At 37.7% G+C, this 18,890-nt stretch overlaps 1 protein-coding gene across 1 annotated transcript; it reads right to left on the reverse strand.

Moving 5' to 3' along the window:
- Nucleotides 1–213: 213 nt before the first annotated feature.
- On the reverse strand, nt 214–4,248 carry LOC142337120 (uncharacterized). The gene is made up of 2 exons (XM_075386218.1): nt 3,836–4,248; nt 214–1,514 (listed from the first exon to the last, which is right to left on the reverse strand). The coding sequence occupies exons 1-2, from the start codon at nt 3,922–3,924 to the stop codon at nt 659–661; spliced, it is 945 nt and encodes a 314-aa protein (XP_075242333.1). The 5' UTR covers nt 3,925–4,248; the 3' UTR covers nt 214–658.
- Nucleotides 4,249–18,890: the final 14,642 nt, after the last annotated feature.

Genomic DNA, 18,890 nt, shown 5'->3' on the forward strand with positions numbered 1-18,890 from the left:
GGTATGAAATTGATTATAACTCAAAGTTTCATGGGCTTTGCCCGAGTTAACCTTAATTCCCACGATTGCCCGTAGGTTATTCAAGCAAATTTATGGCGCATATGCTCTAGCTTGTAATGAATTTTCTGTATCGTGTTTGTAGGCCTGTAAAATGGGTATTATCGTGTAAAATATTTATTAAAATAAAATACACAGTATTTGTTTGTGCGGATAGAAAACGTAGTACAATAAATATATTTTATTTTCAATTTGATAGAGGGTGGTTAAATTCATAAATTTTTGTTAGTAGCGTAAATCTATTGATTAGTGGAGTAGAAATGAGCTTTTTCCGTCGCGACATGGGTGTTCAGTGATTCTAATAGAATCGGAGCCCAATCTTTGACGGTGTTTCACTTGATTTCTTGTAATACTATACAAATTAATTCATGAAATTGAACAAAGCTTTTTGTATGAGCGCAGCTGAGTATTTTGACAACATCGATCAGTCAGTTTAAGAGATTTATAAAATGATTCTAAAAGAATCAAAATCTCCACATCAAGAGAAGGATGTTAGCTGCTTGAATTCTTCCATCATTTCACACAAATCTTTCAGATAAAATTTTGTTTGCTTTTCTTGTAAGTTGTCAGAGAGATTAATTTTGATTCTCGATTCTTGACGTTACAGGCTTGATTCGAATTGAATCGACAAACAAATATCTACAGAATTATCATGTGCGATGTATTTCTCCAACTCTTTTTTGTCAATGAATTTCAGCAATCCTTTCTCTCCTTTTTCAAGTGCAGGAGAGAACTTCATTTTGAAGTCTCTTCTGTGAGCATTTTCATCTGCGTTGGGATGCTTCAAATACACAGACACAATCAGCGACCCTTCTTCTTGTTCTGCGCCGTTCTGCTTGAAACCCTTCGCGAGGTTCTCGTTAGTAGCCATCTTAATTGAGAGACAGATGAAGACAAAAGTACCGGTTGAGTCTACAGTCCCGCTTAGAAATAACTTCAGCACGACCTCCATTTCAATCTCTCGTTCACGCTTTGTCACCGTGTCTTCACAAGTCAATGGCTCATTGGTAACAAAAGACGCCCCCCTTGAGCCTTCATTTAGGTCTGGAATTATCGACATTCGGTCTGTGACCTGAAGCTGCGACTCCATTTTGACGCCTCTTTTGATCTTCATTTTGGTTGGTTCTGTTTTAATTTGACCATTAGCAGTGTTTCCGCCCTTTTCTTTGGCATGCGACAGAAGATCTCGAATATTTGTCACCCGAACGTGGAGCTCATTTCCGTCCGATACAAGTCCCTTCACAACTCCATCGCATGCTCCACTAGAAGCGGGCAGTTGTCTCGAATGAACTGCCTTCAAAGCGGTTCGATATGAGGAACTGGTTTCAAGGGGATTAAGCCAATTTCTGGATCCAGGGTGGTCTTGAAATTGCCGAACGACCGTTAGATGTTCTTGTGGAAAGCGATCTTCGTCCTCATCGCTCGAGATGTCAGAATTTGGCCGCGCTCCACTAGATCTGAAGCACATTTTGCAGGGAATGTGGCTGAGACCAAATGCGAGATGCTGTTAAGACTAACAACGAACCTATTTCATAAAGAGCTAATTCGCGCCCTCACTTTCACAAATTACGTACAAAACGTTCTAGCGTTCATTCAACTGAATTTAAACTCGACTAGACAAAGCACAAAAATAACCATACCACCGCAGCGAAAGTTGAACTGGCTCGCCAGTTTGTTCAAAATGCACCAGATTTAGAATGATCGTATACTTTCGTGATATCACTCAGCATAAAACTGCAAAAAATGATAGTTTCTTTATATGCACACAAACACACTAAAAAAAGTTCAGGTAAATTTACCTTAACGCAGTTAACGTAAACCTCTTTTAAGGTAAAATTAAGGTAAAATTTACCTTAATTTTACCTTAACTTGAGTTAAGGTAAAAAATTACCTGAACTGTGTTAAGGTAGAGTTACCTTAACTTACCTTAACTTTTTAAATAACTTTCTGCAGTACATAATTGTTTATTTTTAGTAAAATTATCAAACAATATGTTGAAGCTTATTGCAAGAGCTTTACAATGATCCTTATATGAAGCAATTTGAGCTAATATTTGTCGACCTACACTACATCAAACACCAAAAATACTTTCAGTGAGTGCTCAAAAAAATTCAAAAAGGCAGTAACGCACCAATTTTGCAAAAATTGATATTTTTATTTTTCACGGGCCTCTGTTTATGTATTGGCTGCTCACAAATCGATTCCGATTGGTACCGAAAAAACTGGTTGCAGAAAAACGGTTTAGAGAAAGTTTAAAAGGGGTTTTAAAGTGTATCAACTTGAATCCAATCACTCTTCCTTATATATTAAATCAAAAATTATTATTCCTGCATAAAATAAATCTCTGTGAAACTGGATTACACTAATATAGAAGCGGTATCGACATATGATCCTCATGTAGCTTCCATTATTTATAGTCTGTCAGATTCAGATTGATATTTATTTTAGTTCGAACTGATTCCATTTTCCAACATAAGCACTACTTCAAAACCCGATCCATCGAACTGAAAATTGTTTTTTTATCAGGTAAATGTTTCCGAATTGGGGTTCTCTGCTATATTAAGTGGACAAAAACACAGTTATGGAACAGTTTCCAGCCGTTTGTTGAGTTTCCCAAATTTACGGTTAAGTTTAATATAAAATTTTTCCTCTCTTCAGACCTACTGATGTTTCTAGCTTGACCAAGTATTGTTGGAAGCTTTAATGGTTTTAGAGGTTAACACCAAAAGTGAAGTCTCAACATAACGGTTTCAAGCAACAATGAATTCTTTAAAATCCTTAATTTTACCTTAAATTCGTTAGTTTTTACCTGAAATTTACCTGAAAAATTAAGGAGGCACCACCTGAACTTTTACCTGAACATACCTTAACTTACCTTAAAAACACCTTAATTTTTTACCTTAATTTTTAAGGTAAATTTACCTTAACTAATATAATTTACCCTAAAAGTTCAGTTTAAATTTAAGGTATTTGTAAGGTAAATTTCAGGTATTTATTCAGGTATTTTTACCTTAAATTTTAAAGTAATTTTTGCGCGTTTTTCTGGTAAGTTTAGTTAATTTTACCTTAACTGTTCAGGTGTGTTTTTCAGGTAAATTTAAGGTATGTTCAGGTAAAAGTTCAGGTGATGCCCCCTTAATTTTTCAGGTAATTTTCAGGTAAAGTTGAGGTAAGTTAAGGTAAGTTCAGGTAAGGCAAAACTACCTGATCGTTTCAGGTAAGTTAAGGTATTTTTCAGGTAAATTTACCTGAACTTTATTTAGTATGAAAAAAGCTGTATTATAAATGATTTCTAATGCTTCTATACAAAACAGCGAGAAAATTCATTGGTTTCTCTTCGTGTTGTGAGCTTGTAAAATAATTTGAAGCGAATTAAAACCTCAACAAAATGAATATCTTTAGCATAGTTTTGTGTCATTCCAAAAATAAATTTGTAGTACATTCTTGAATTGCATTTTTTGTTAATTGCTTTAATTTCAACACTTCTTTGAGTAAAATTTTAAGAGGCCCAACTTGATTCTTGTTTTCGGCTATATTTTTGTTTCAAAGAGAAGCGAAACCACAATAGCAACGGAAAAACCCTTTGCTATGTATTTCTCCAACGCTTTCATGTCAAAGAACTTAAGGGACAATCCTTTCTCTCCGAATTCAAGTGCAGGAGAGAACTTTATTTTCAAGTCTTTTCTGTAAGCATTGCCACCTATGTCTGGATGTACCGGAGTCAAAAGCACCAGTTGAGTCTCCAATGCCTTTAAGAAACGATTTCAACATGACCTACAATTTCTTATTCACGCTTATCACCCATGCACATGATCGTCTCTTTGCACGCCAAGGGTTATCTGGAGTCAAACCACATAGTTTTGACATTTCTCGCAATCATCATTTGATTGGTTCCTCTTTGATTTTTGCTATTTTATTACTAATTTCTTCGGAGAGCCACAGAAAATCTCGGATATTTTCTTCACGAACGCAGATGTCAATTCCGATTGTCCGATACAACGCTTTTCACAATTTGAATATCTTCACCTGTAGAGTTCCAAATGGTGTAACTGTTTATATGGTACCAGGGGGCGAATCCGGGATGGCCTTGAGATTTCCGACCGACCATGAGATTGTCTAGAGGAAAGTGATTTTCATCTATACCTTCATCGCTAGAAATGTCAGAAGCGGTACCACTGCGATGCGGTAGAATTGAAGCTTATTTTTTTCGGTTTGTCGCAGGTGTGGCCAGAAGGAATGAGTGTTTGTTAAAATTAACAACAGCACTATTTAATAATGAAAAATTTTTGTTTACTTTTAGAACGTATTTACAAAAACGTTCTATCGTTTGTCTAGTAACTCTGTATGTAATTTTTAATAGTTATTATGCTCAAAAATAGCTGTATTTTTAAATGTACTCTAAAGCATGCGTCTATACAAAGCAGCTTGGTTTTGTTCATGTTAAGAGGTTTTACATTAATTCGAAGAGAATCGAAACGATTGTATTAATTGTTTTGATTCCAACATTTCGTTGATTAAAGAAGTAAGATACTCAAATCGAATCTTGTTTTCGACGTTATTATAATATTTTGGAGAGAAGCGACACCCCAATAGCAACGGATCATTCGTTCACTATGTAACATTAGAATTTTTTGTGTCAATAAATTTAATCAGCCTTTTCTCTCCTTTTTCGTTTTCACGAAAAAAAACTTCGTTTTGAAGGCTCTTCTGTAAGGATTGACGTCGGTGTCTGGATGCAGAGGACAAAAATGCGCCTGTTGAGATTCAAATTCCATTATGAAAAGATTTCCGCATGACAAATCATTTTCTGGTTCACACTCATCACTCATACACGTCAAGAATTATTGCGGGTCAAAGCAAATCATTCTGACAATTCTTGTAATCATAATTTTTATAGATCCCTTTTTGATTTTTTTCTACTTTACTACTATTTTCTTTGGCAAGCCACTGAAAATCTCGGATACTTTCCACGCGATGTTAATTCCGAATGTCGGATACAACGTTTTTCACAGTTTGAAGGTCTTCGCCTGTAGACTTTAGTTAACAATGAGAATGAGATTTAGATGGAACCCTGTCAGTTGCTACAAAACAACGGGACCAAAAAATAAAGATTGTTGTTTTCCATCGATGATCTAGCTTATAGGACAACAGAATTGAGGCAAAAACGACACAGCTGATCACTTACAATGGAAGCACGAACCCCCTGTCACGCAAGCTATAACAACAGAAATAACTACCAATTATAAAAAACAACAACCAGAACTCTTTGAGTTTTGCTCAATTACCGCAACGTTATGCTCAAACAATCCCAGGCAACTTATAGAAAACCTACATGGCAATCAAAATTTTATGTGACAAGCAAGCCATCAAACTACAACCAGTGTCGCAGCTGTGTCTTTTCAATGGCAATCCTAAGAGATATCATGAATAGATGATAACCTCTTCTCCATGGTTCATAATAATACTATTATAGGCGACGCACCTCGGATGACGTATCTCCAAAATCAGTCAATGCCGAAACAAAAAACATCAAAACAATTACTGTATTCCAGATTTTAGGAAACAACTGTCAATAAACTGATGAATCATTTTGAAGACCCAAATAATGTAGTAGGCGTGTTTATTAGTCAGCTGAAGTCAAGTGCCGCCACTGATTTGAATAAAAAATTTTTTTTCCATTTCTGAGGTTTTTATACGCGCAGTGTTCAAACTTTTGAGTAGTTTGCTTTTCAGGCAGATTTTCAAATCTCTAATTTGCTTTAAAAACAGAAGAGAAGGTATTTAAAACTATTTTCTACTTAAAATGGTCTCTACTTAGGCTCGAAACTACAGGTCAACCAACATGACTTCGTTGTTTTAAATATTTTAGAACTTCAAGCAGAAGTCTACGATACCATAAATTGTGTGAATACCATTACATCTAACGAAAAACAATCAAACCACCACACAAATCGCCATAAACTGACACTACAAGATTGTAACCAGAACCTGGTTCGCGATTATCAGTCCGACGCTGTTTTACAGCCCACAAAAAAACCACAAGTAACCACGGGATTGATCTTCATTAAAAGCGATCGCAAACACAAAGAAGACAAGCTGGAAACTGCGAAACCACCATCAATGCCATCATTGCTCATTTACCTTTTTCTGGCTTGCTCTCCCGACTACAATAAAAAAACTCTTTTCAAATACAGTGTTTGTAAGATTTTTCTGACCATTTTACTCTCCACGACACATCAAAACAAGTCAAACAACCTTATGTAGAGTTCTCAAAAAAATCTCTCCCATTTACTTCTACGTAGCGTTTAGCAGGTTAGGTATCACGAAGCCAACAAAAGCAACAAAACTGTTGCTGTTGACAACCCTTTAGTAACGATTGAGCAGAATACACAGAGGAGTAACCTCTGTGCCCATTCAACCAGAGCTTAAACCGAAATCTATTTCCTCAGAGAGACCGGATTGAACAATTGAAGCTCTTTCCACTGTCTTTTATTAATGGCAGCGAAATAATGTCAACACGTGTGCACTAATGTCAACACGTGTGCCTCGGATGACGTATCTCCAAAATCAGTCAATGCCGAAACAAAAAACATCAAAACAATTACTGTATTCCAGATTTTAGGAAACAACTGTCAATAAACTGATGAATCATTTTGAAGACCCAAATAGTGTAGTAGGCGTGTTTATTAGTCAGCTGAAGTCAAGTGCCGCCACTGATTTGAATAAAAAATTTTTTGTCCATTTCTGAGGTTTTTATACGCGCAGTGTTCAAACTTTTGAGTAGTTTGCTTTTCAGGCAGATTTTCAAATCTCTAATTTGCTTTAAAAACAGAAGAGAAGGTATTTAAAAATATTTTCTTCTTAAAATGGTCTCTACTTAGGCTCGAAACTACAGGTCAATCAACATGACTTCGTTATTTTAAATATTTTAGAACTTCAAGCACAAGTCTACGATACCATAAATTGTGAGAATACCATTACATCTAACGAAAAACAATCAAACCACCACAAAAATTGCCATAAACTGACACTACAAGATTGTAACCAGAACCTGTTTCGCGATTATCAGTCCGACGCTGTTTTACAGCCCACAAAAAAACCACAAGTAACCACGGGATTGATCTTCATTAAAAGCGATCGCAAACACAAAGAAGACAAGCTGGAAACTGCGAAACCACCATCAATGCCATCATTGCTCATTTACCTTTTTCTGGCTTGCTCTCCCGACTACAATAAAAAATTCTTCTCAGATACAGTCTTTGTAAGATTTTTCTGACCATTTTACTCTCCACGACACATCAAAACAAGTCAAACAACTTTATGTAGAGTTCTCAAAAAAATCTCTCCCATTTACTTCTACGTAGCGTTTAGCAGGTTAGGTATCACGAAGCCAACAAAAGCAACAAAACTGTTGCTGTTGACAACCCTTTAGTAACGATTGAGCAGAATACACAGAGGAGTAACCTCTGTGCCCATTCAACTAGAGCTTAAACCGAAATCTATTTCCTCAGAGAGACCGGATTGAACAATTGAAGCTCTTTCCACTGTCTTTTATTAATGGCAGCGAAATAAGGTCAACACGTGTGCACTAATAGATCATGGCAACCAATTTACATTCTTGAATGAGACCGTAACAAATTTTTGGGACTCCCCGGCGAAGCGCAAACCTCAACTACAATACAGCTGGTGAATACCCAGAACGACTTGCCACCCTCTAAATAACGACGCCAGTCATTATCACTCAATATAATTGATTGAAACAAAGATATGAGATATCTTGTGCATACAGTGCGCCCTCACTGAATGTCAAACCAGCCAACGTTTGTGACCAGTATCCATTTTGTGTCACCTTTATGAAACTCAGCAACAATCATTTCCCTCAGTTGGCTGGTGAAGAATTAGATCACTCCTATGTGCAAACATCTCCGCCTTAACTGATCTGATCGAAGTTTTACCCGCCAGCATAAGTCAGCCGTTTGCTGTAGATAACCAAACTTGGATATACTTTAGCTGGGAAGAATTATAATCCACTCAATCTTTCAGAATCCACATTTAGCAATCATTTCATAACATCTATGCTATTCGCTTATAGCATTTAATAACAACAAACTGCAGAACCATCAATAGATTAACCATCAGAGATTTAGTTCAAAAAATTACTAAAATTGGAAGCGAAAGAAAGCAAGAAGATGTATCTGTACTCTCAGAAAAAAAAGGATGCCATGAAATTGCTTTAAAAAATACTCGACATAATTGTGAAAGGGTTTAAATTGACTTTCCAACGAAATTGCCTTGCACTTTAGAGGACAACTATTACTTTGCTACTTTGCTCGTAATCAGTTCAAGAACTTAGAGAGAAGTTTCAGAACAATTTGAGTAGATGCTTCCATCAGACGCAAGAAAAAATTCATAAAACCATTCAAAACGACTAAAACTGAATCCGACAAATTATTGAACTTGCTGCATCATCCGGTTCACATCCAAAGAAACCAGGAATGGTTAGACCAGTGGCAAAAGCCGCTTCAAAATATCGAGGACAGTCAGCAATCTCATAAAAGGAACAGATCTTTCGAACAATATATAAGGCAAACAGTTACGTTTTCGAGAACAAACTGTTGCAATACTTGCATAAAATGGAAATACATTCGAGCGAACTGCTTCCAAAAACGAAGATCAATCTGCACTTCGCTTTCTTTGGTCTTCGCTTTGGTCAACTAAGACTCCATAATGCAATAACAGCTCATTTGCTTGCCCTCAATGTCCATCTTTTGTCGTAAATCAGTGAGCTAAAGGCAATGCAGAACCAACCACTAACCAGCACTTATTAACAACTTTGCTGAAAACAACAAAAGGGCAGTCGTTTTCCGGTATCGCTGAAGCAACACGCACCGTAAAACAAGTCAAATAAAGTATCCATTGAGGATGTTTCAAATTAAACAACTTCCTCTCACAATTTCCGAAGCCTTTAAACCGATTGCCGATTGAACATGAAGAGTTAGACGCGTCGAAGGATTTCAGTCGCGTTCTAGGACAGAATTCGAATCTTTTCGATGGTAGACTTTTCATACAACCGTTGGAGGAACTATCACAAAAAGCGGCACTATACACTCAAAGAAAACTCAACTCCAATTTTTATCCCTTTGGGATTTTGTCAATTGGTGACTCTTCGTTTCAAAATCATAATGCAATAAAATACCGCTGCCCAAAAAAAGTACAAAATCAAATTCAAAAAATAACAAAAATGTTATTTTGCATCACCGCCAACTGACTTCTGTCGAGCACTCAATTGCATGCATATCTTTGTCGATGCTTCAACATGTGAAATGGCAGCACTAGTTTGCCTGCGGCCGAAACAAAGACATATACAAAGCAATTTGATGGTTAGTATGAAGAACGAACCCCTTGTAAAAGTGTTGAGCGTTCCAAAGCATGAATTGAAGGCTGCAAAAAATGGGATGAATCTGCTTAAAACAATTCAAAGGGATGCAATAAACAAGAGCCACGAAAAACTTTTCCAGACAGAGAGTGGATTTCTTCTTGACCTTGGATCGATTCCAAGAGGAAACATAATAAATTTGTCGCAAATGTGTTACCGGAAGTACACGCATCTTTCAAACTCAATCAAAATGCAGCACTCTACAACCAAAAAAACTCTTAGTTTTCCATTTCAATTTTTGCCTCTTTGGGATCGTGTCAATCGTTGACAATTAGTTGCAAGATCATGATGCAATAAAACAGCTGCGAGATTTAAAAGAAATAAACGGAGCAATGCCGTTGCTCGAAAATCAACACAAACTAATCCAAAAAAGCATGCCGCCATTTGATTTCTGCCGAGCACAAAATTTTCCCTGCAAGATTACGTGAAATTGATCGTCACTTGCACGCATGATTTGTTGATGCTTCAACATGTGCAATTGCAGCAGTAATTTTTCTATGGAGTATTTACCAAAACAAAGACAAATATAATCAAACTTCGTAATCAGTAAAAGCAACGAAACCCTAGTGAAAATGTTGAGCGCTCCATAGCTTGAACTAGATACTACACAAATTGGGGTGCGTCTGCTCAAAAAAGTAAAAAAAGAGACAACCATCAAGAACCACGAGAAACAATTTTGGCAGACAGTCGAGTTCTTCTTGATATTGAACTGATTTTAAGAAGACACATAAAATTTTTGTCGCGATTGGGCTAACGGAAAAACACGCATCTTCAAAACCCAATGGCCTTGTATACCACCAAACAAAACTCTTGTACACCGCAAAACACAAATCTTGAAACCAGAAATGCTCTGTTCAGTGTGGTTACGGGCTGCTGAATTTCTAAAGGAACATCACTCTGATTGGATCTCTGCTCAAAAAATTTTTTTCTTTGAAAAATGCTCCACGAAATGAAGCGAACCAGTCTTTAAGGCAATATTTATCCAATCATTTTTCTGTCCCATTGGTCTGGCGAACACCCCCACTTCAGTCTTTTTAGTCGAGCCAATTCCAACATTATGATCTGTTTGATTTGGCCAATGCCCACCTTTCAGTTTGTTTGCTCTGGTCAAAACCCAACGTTAGTCTGTTTAGTCTTGCTAGTGCTCACATTCTGGTCTCTTTGGTACGGCAACACCACATTTCGGTCTATGTGGTCTGTTCAGTACACACATTTAGATCTGTTGGGTCTAGCTACCACCCACATAGTTGTCTCATTGGTCAGGGCAAAAATAATATTCAAGGCCAGGAGGTCAAGCCAAAAGAAGAGGTGGTTTTCTGTAATTTGTAAAAACCTATGTTGAATTGGCTGTTTTTCAAGATACCAGCCAATCATTGCTAACCGACATGTAACATACAGAGAAAGGATTTCTTCTTGACCTTGGATTGATTCCAAGAAGAAACATAATACGTTTGTCGCAAATGTGTTACCGGAAGTACACGCATCTTTGAAACTCAATCAAAACGCAGCACTCTACACGCAAAGAAAACTCTTAGTTTCCATTTGCTTTTTTCGCCTCTTTGGGATTGTGTCAATCGGTGACAATTCGTTTCAAGATCATGATGCAATAACACAGCTGCGAGATTTGAGCGGAGCCATGCTGTTGCTCGAAAATCCACACAAACTAATCCAAAAAAGCATACCGCCAACTGATTTCTGCCGAGCGCTAAATTCTCCTTTCATGAACACGTGAAATTGACTGTCAATTGCACGCATGATTTGTTGATGCTTCAACATGGGCAATAGCAGCAGCAATTTGTTTTTGTTGTTTATGGAGTATTTACCAAAACCAAGACAAACATAAAAACACTTCGTAATCAGTAAGAGCAACGAAACCCTAGTGAAATTGTTGAACGCTCCACAGCTTGGACTAGATACTACGCAAATTGGGTTGCGTCTGCTCAAAACAGTAAAAAAAGAGACTACAATCAAGAACCTCGAGAAAAAATTTTGGCAGACAGTCGGGTTCTTCTTGATATTGAATCGATTTTAAGAAGACACATAAACTTTTTGTCGCGATTGGGCTACCGGAAAAACGCGCATCTTCAAAACCCAATGGCCTTATATACCATCAAACAAATTTCTTGTACACCACAAAACACATATCCTGAAACCAGAAACGCCCTGTTCAGTGTGGTTACGGGCTGCTGAATTTCTAAAGGAACATCACTCTGATTGGATCTCTGCTCAAAAAATGTTTTTTTTCTTTGAAAAACGCTCCACGAAATGAAACAAACCAGTCTTTAAGGCAGCATTTATCCGATCATGTACCAAAATGTTGTTGAGCTCGACTGTTTATAAGCTGCGCTTCAGACCGACAGAAGAATGAAACAAAAAAGAGGAGTAGATAGCAGACGACATCCGTCAAGCGCACAACAATTTAATCCGATTTCCTCAAATTTTTGCTTTCCATTCAGCTACTGGAAACTCTAAATGCAATTTAAGATGTATTCTTGACACTGATACTTGGACAAAACCAGAATACTGGGATGAGATGGTGGACTTCAGTTGGTCCCTGAAGATTTTCAATCAACGTGGAAACTTTCCTTCAAAAGCGATACATTGTCATCGGCTCAGAAAAACGTTATTAAGCATCCGGTTTTGATGTTTTGTGCCTTGCGGCTGATGCTAACAATATCGAGCCATTACTGGCTCCAGATCCACTGTGTAGACTCTCTGATACTCATTGGCAATTCTGATTCCCTACAAGTGTAACTGATTTCTTTTGGACCCTCCTATAATGAAATCACATATACATCTTCACCAAGTACTGAGAAATCATTTTTGTTATGCATGGTCACACAAACTGCAAATCGTGTGTCTTTTCCTGATTTAAATACGCACACCTTTCCGAAAGGACAACAAAGTTTCAATTCACAAAGATGTCAACCAAAATTTATCATGAGCGTCAACTGCAAAATGGTTGGAAGCAAACAAAAAATTAAAGCGATCCTTGCGTAGTGTAGACAATCAACTCATTGCCTCAAAATCTCTGATGAAGAACATAACATTAAAGAATAAACTGAAATAGGGATTTAAATTTGGTGGCGCTTAGGAACGGTTGATACAAAATACAAATGATCATTTTGCTTAATCTAGGAAGCAAGAGGCTCATATCAAATGTCTTCCAAATCCTCAAAGCAGAGATCGGAAACATAATTATTTCTCGACTCCTCAGGCATGTTACCAGCCTACCAGATAATGAAGGACCCATTTACTCAAACCCTTTTCTTGTACAATGACCCTATATTTTGCTGGCATCAGGAGACTTTTTTCAACCAAGCCCGCATTCATCAAAATGAGGAAAAAAGTGCAGCAATTATGAAACACGCCTTTAAATGCCTAGTTAAAGATTAATTTCCCATCTTATCAAGACGAAGCAAGTGCTCCTAACAGATCGATTGGTAGAAAGTAATCAAAATGGCTTGGATTATCAAAGACGTCATACTGAATTGGATTTGGCCCTTGGGATGAATTGTGGAAACTTCGGCTGGAAAAAACGCATCAGTACGGGTTGTCAAGTTAAAAATGGCGAATGCGTCTGTCCCTTTAGCGGTCTAGCAGGTAGTTAGGTTAATTTACCAATTTTGACAACACTTTTTCTCGGAACTGAAGTGTAGGCTCCGCGAGCAACCCTCTGGTGTACCTGTTACATCATTTGCCTGTTTTTTGTTTCTACGTTTTGATAATACATAAATTAAACATGGCCAAACCCAATATTACAGAACTTGAAAATATTTCGCCCAAAGATAAGTGGGACTTTGACTTTAGGCAAATGAATCTTTTAAAGCAGCAGAACTAAAAGAGAATGAATACGACATTATATCATCAATATTATATTACTGAAAACGTGTTCTTTTGGCAGACAGTTCTAGTGTTAATCTATCAGGAAGCCTTTCCCCGCAAAAAAAAATATTTGCCATAACGCAAATCGTCAATACTTTGAACTTAACAACGTAAATACATAGACTACGTAAACCATAAAAACGTAGAATATAAAATTATCTGCTAAATTCGACAGAAAAAAAATCGTTTCCTTTGTTCAAAACTACAACAGTTGATCGAGTAATATTTAGGATGTCTTCAAAATTTCAGATTTTGTCAGTACATGTTTTTTATGTTCTTCAGAATGCTAAAACGCATTTTTTAGAATTTTCCATGCTGCAAAATAGTTTGCAAATTGACTGGTTTTCATTCACGATAGATTTTTAACAACGCAGGCTATTCATTGCGTTTTTTTCCACTGCTTTTCAACGTATCGGTAGGTTGAAAGACCGTAGACCCCTAAGGGAACCGTTACCAAGCCAAAAGAGAGCTACTGGCTAATCCGATTTAGGTCCTGAACAGCGGGTCTGGTTCGACCCCTTTCAATGGTTTGGAAAAAAATTCGGTCGCGCCTTTGGTCAATTATATTGCAATTTTTGGTCCGTTCGCTCTGGCCAACACCCCCATTCCAGTCTTTTTGCTCGAGCCAATTCGAACATTATGATCTGTTTGATTTGGCCCAATGCCCACATTTCAGTTTGTTTGGTCTGGTCAATACCCGAAGTAAGTCTGTTTAGTCTTGCCAGTGCTCACATTTTGGTCTCTTTGGTACGGCAACACCACATGTCAGTTTATATGGTCTGTCCAGTACCTACATTTAGATCTGTTGGGTCTTGCTACCACCCACATTTTTGCCTGTTTGGTCTGGGGAAAAACCATATTCAAGGCCAGGAGGTCAAGCCAAAAGAAGAGGGGGTTTTCTGTAATTTGTAAAAACCTATGTTGAGTTGGCTGTTTTTCAAAATATCAGCCAATCATTGGTAACCGACATCAAACTAATTTCCGAAACTTTAGTTGGAACATCACTTCCGCAAATTGGTGCGATCCATTCTTTAAGGCAAAATTTATTTGATCCTGTACAAAATTTGGATCACAATGTCGTCCACAGTTGGCCCCTAATGAATTTCATTCAATATTGAAGCTTTCTTTCAACAACTATTTCTTGGTCATGGACACAGAGAAACGTCATTAAGCATCTGATTTTGATGTTTTTGTGCCTTTCAGTTTGGAAGCAAACAGAGAACTAAAACGATGCGTTCTTAGGCTCGACAATTATTGCTTCCGTACGGGTTGTCACGATAAGAATGGCCAAGGTTACGTGAGTCTGTACCGCTAGCGGTCTCGCACGTGTATAGGCTGATTTGCCGTTTTGCTCACACGTTTTCTCGGAATTTAAGTGTAGGCAACGCGAGCTAACCTCTGGTGTAACTGTTACATCATTTTGCGTGTTTTTTGTTTCTACCTGTTGATAAAACATTAATTAACGATGGCGAAACCCAATATTACAGAACTTGAAAATTTTCGCCCGAGGACAAGGGGGAGTGTGACTTTAGGCAAATGACTCTTTTAAAGCAGCATAATTAAAAGAATTTGAATAGGACTTTATATCATCAAATTTATATTACTAAAGTGGTGTTCTCTTGGCACATAGATGTAGTGTTTATCTATCAGGAACCCATGATTTTTAATTTTTGATTTATTTTTCAAATAATTTTCCATAACGCAAATTGTCAATAATATGAACAAAACAAGTAAATACATGGACTACGCAAACCATAAAAACGTAGACTATACAATTATCTGCTAAATTCGACAGAAAAAAATCGTTTCCTTTGTTCAAAACTACTACAGTTGATCAAGTAATTGTTAGGATGTCTCAAAATCTCAGATATTGTCAGTACATGTTTTTTTATGTTCTTCAGAATGCTAAAAAGCATTTTTTGACTTTTCCAAGCTGCAAAATAGTTTTACAAATTGACTGTTTTTCATTCACGATAGGTTTTTCACAACGCAGGCTAATCAATGTGTTTTATTCCATTGCTTTTCAACGTATCCGTAGATTGAAAGACGGAAGTCCGCCAAAGGGAACCGTTACCAAACCAAAAGACAGCTATTGGCCAATCCGATTTAGGTCCTGGACAGCGGGTCTGTTGCGACCCCGTTCAATGGTTTGGGAAAAAATTCGTTCGAGCCTTCAATCAATTACATCACAATTTTCGGTCCGTTCGGTCTGACCAACACCCCCATTTCAGTCTGTTTGGTCGAGCCAATTCGCACATTATGATCTGTTTGATTTGGCCAATGCCCACGTTTTAGTTTGTTTGGTCTGGTCATTACCCAAAGTTAGTCTGCTTAGTCTAGCCAGTGCTCACATTTTGGTCTCTTTGATACGGCAAAACCGCATTTCAGTCTATGTGGTCTGTCCAGCACCCACATTTAGATCTGTTGGGTCTGGCTACCACCCACATTTTTGCCTGTTTGGTCTGGGAAAAAACCATATTCAAGGCCAGGAGGTCAAGCGAAAAGAAGAGGTGATTTTCTGTAATTTGTAAGAACCTATGTTGAATTGGCTGTTTTTCAAAATATCAGCCAATCATTGGTAACCGACATCTACTTTTAGATGATCAGAATACTTCATTAAATTAATTTCCGAAATTTGAGTTGGAACAGCATTTCCACAATTTGGTGCGATACAGTCTTTAAGGCAAAATATAAATCGATCTTGTACAAAATTTGGATCGCAATGCCGTCCTCAGTTGGCCCTTAATGATTTTCATTCAATATCGAAGCTTTCTTTCAACAACTATTTCTTTGTCATGGACTCAAAAAAACTTCATTAAGCATCTGATTTTGATGTTTTTGTGCCTTGCAGTTTGATGCTCCTAATACCTAGCCATTAGGGGCTCCTTTTCTACTGTGAGGACACCACGATACTTACTAGCAGTTCCTTTTTGCTAGTTTGGGAATTGACTTTTTCGGACCCCTATTAATCTAAATCACCAATACATCCTCACCAAGTACTAAGGACTCATTTTGTTGTTCATGGTCACACTTGAAACCATGAGTCATGTCCTGATACAAACACGCGCACTTTTCTCAACGCACAACAAAGTTTCACTTTACGAAGATGTCAAACAAAGCATATCATGAGCGAAAACGTCAAAACGGTTGGAAGCAAACAAAGAACTAAAACGACGCGTTCGTAGTCTCGACAATCAACTCACTGATTTCGTACGGGTTGTCACGATAAAAATTGCCAAGGTTACATGCGTCTTAACCGCTAGCGGTCTCGCACGTGTATAGGCTGATTTGCCATTTTTGCTCCCACGTTTTCTCGGAACTGAAGTGTAGGCAACGCGAGCTACCCTCTGGTGTACCTTTTGGTCTGTTCTTTGGTTCTGCTTGTTGATGAGGCGTCAATTCAAGATGGCTGGAGGCAATACTACAAATCTTGAAAATTTCCACGACAGAACAAGCGAGAATTTGTCTTTGTGCAAAAGAAATTTTAAAACAAGGGGGCTAAGAGAGACTGAATATGATTATATATCTCAAATTTATATGGCTAGAAACATGTTTTCTTCGCTCATATTTTTTGTTTTTCTCTATCAGAAAAGCCTCTCGTCCCACTGTTTTTCTATGCAAACAACGCAAAGTCTCAATACTAAGAACAAAGCAACGTTAACACAACTGTCGTTAAAATTGTCAGCTAAATTCGAAAGAAAAGATTTTTTCCTTTGTTCAAACTACTATGGTTGGTTAGGTAATTTTCCGGATGTCTCACTGTTTCAGAAATTGTCAGTATATTCTTCTATTTTATTCATCAGAAAGATAAAAAAAGAATATTTTAATTTTCCATACTGCAAATGAAATTAAGTTGGCTATTTCTTATTCACGATAATTTTGTCACAACGCAACCAATTCCTTGTGTTTCATTCTACTGCTTTTCAACGTACCGGTAGATTGAAAGACGGTAGACCGCCAAGAGGAACCGTTAATATTGAGTGTTGGAAAATTGTTCTCTTGTATTTAAACTGGGGTCTCTTTTATCTAACCTTTGAGTCCAATTTACTTTTCACCCAGTCCCGTCCAGGGATGAGGTTCTCGACCCAAGACAGAATTCTGCCAAACCAACTAGGTCATGGACAATGGGTCCGGTGGGACCGCATTCAATGGTCTGGAAAGAATTTCGGCCGAGCCTTCCATCTGTCTGATAACAGTTTTTGGTCTGATCGGTCTGGCCACCACCCCTATTTCAGTCTGTTTGGTCGAGCCGATTCGCACATAGTGATCTAATTGATTTGCCCAATATCCACATTTCAGTTATTTGTTTGGTCTGCTCAATACACAAACTTTAGTCTGTTTGGTCTTGCCAGTACTCACATTTTGATCTCTTTTGTCTGGCAACACCATAGTTCGGTCTGCTGACTCTATTCAATACCCACATTCAAGACAAAGAAGTGTTTTTGATCTGGAACCACAATCAAGGCCAAGAAGTCAAGCTAAAAGACGAACCGTTTCTCTGTAAATCGTAAGAATCGGTGCTGAAGCGACTGATTTTCAAAAAACTGTCAATCATTGCTAACCGATCAACTTCTGGATCAAAAGAATACTTCATCCAACTATTTTCAAAATTTGGGTTTGTTGTTTGAGTCGCCGATTTTTTTTTACTAATTTGTTTAGAATCTCACTTGCATTTACAGTTCAGAAAAAAGACGAATAGATTATTTTTTTGGATGCTTCTGCACATGTAAATGGGTCTCGCCAGTGGTCTGGCGTAGGATCGGTTTCTTCTGTCAAATGGCCTTGGAAAAAGTCTGGTCTAGGGTCGGTTCCTTTTGGCCAATAGTGTTGATGATGGCCTGGCTTACGGTTTGGCCAATCGTCTGAACAACGGTTTGGCCTAATGTCTGTTCAGTCTGGCCAATGGTCTGGCTCAGGATCTGTTTCTTCTGTCCATTGGCCTGGAAAACGGTCCGGCTTAATGTCTGTTCAATTTGGCTAATGGTCTGGACAGTGGCCTGCTTTACGGTTTAGCCAATGGTCTGAAGAACGGTCTGGTCAATGGCCTTTTCATTCTGGCCAATTGTCTGGACAAATTCAGTTCAGTCTTGCCAATGTTGGCCAAAATCTGTTCGGTCTGGTCAAAATCTATTTTTAAATATGGTTAGTCTGGAACCCCACTGCCTGCGACCTAAGTCGGTATGGCCAATAGTCGTCTTGAGTCGCGGACCGCGTCCTGGGATTTCAATCAACAAACAGATTTGATACATGATTTAATTAAACAGTTTCCATGGAAGCTGAAATAATTGTTTTGAAAAAATATGTTATAAAAAAATATTGTTTTTTAATTCAACTAAATTGCACATTGTTACGTTCCTATGTCGCCTTGTCTGATTTTATTGTACAGGCGTATATTTAAACAATTGACAGACGTCAAAAAACTTCGACTTCATTAAATAAACAGTTTGTGGAATATTCATTCACAACTGATACCCCTAAAGACACAGAGCTTACAAACTTCAAAATATATCGA

Source organism: Convolutriloba macropyga, chromosome 3 (assembly GCF_964194025.1).
Source record: "Convolutriloba macropyga chromosome 3, txConMacr16.3, whole genome shotgun sequence".
Taxonomy (NCBI): Eukaryota; Metazoa; Xenacoelomorpha; order Acoela; family Convolutidae; genus Convolutriloba; species Convolutriloba macropyga.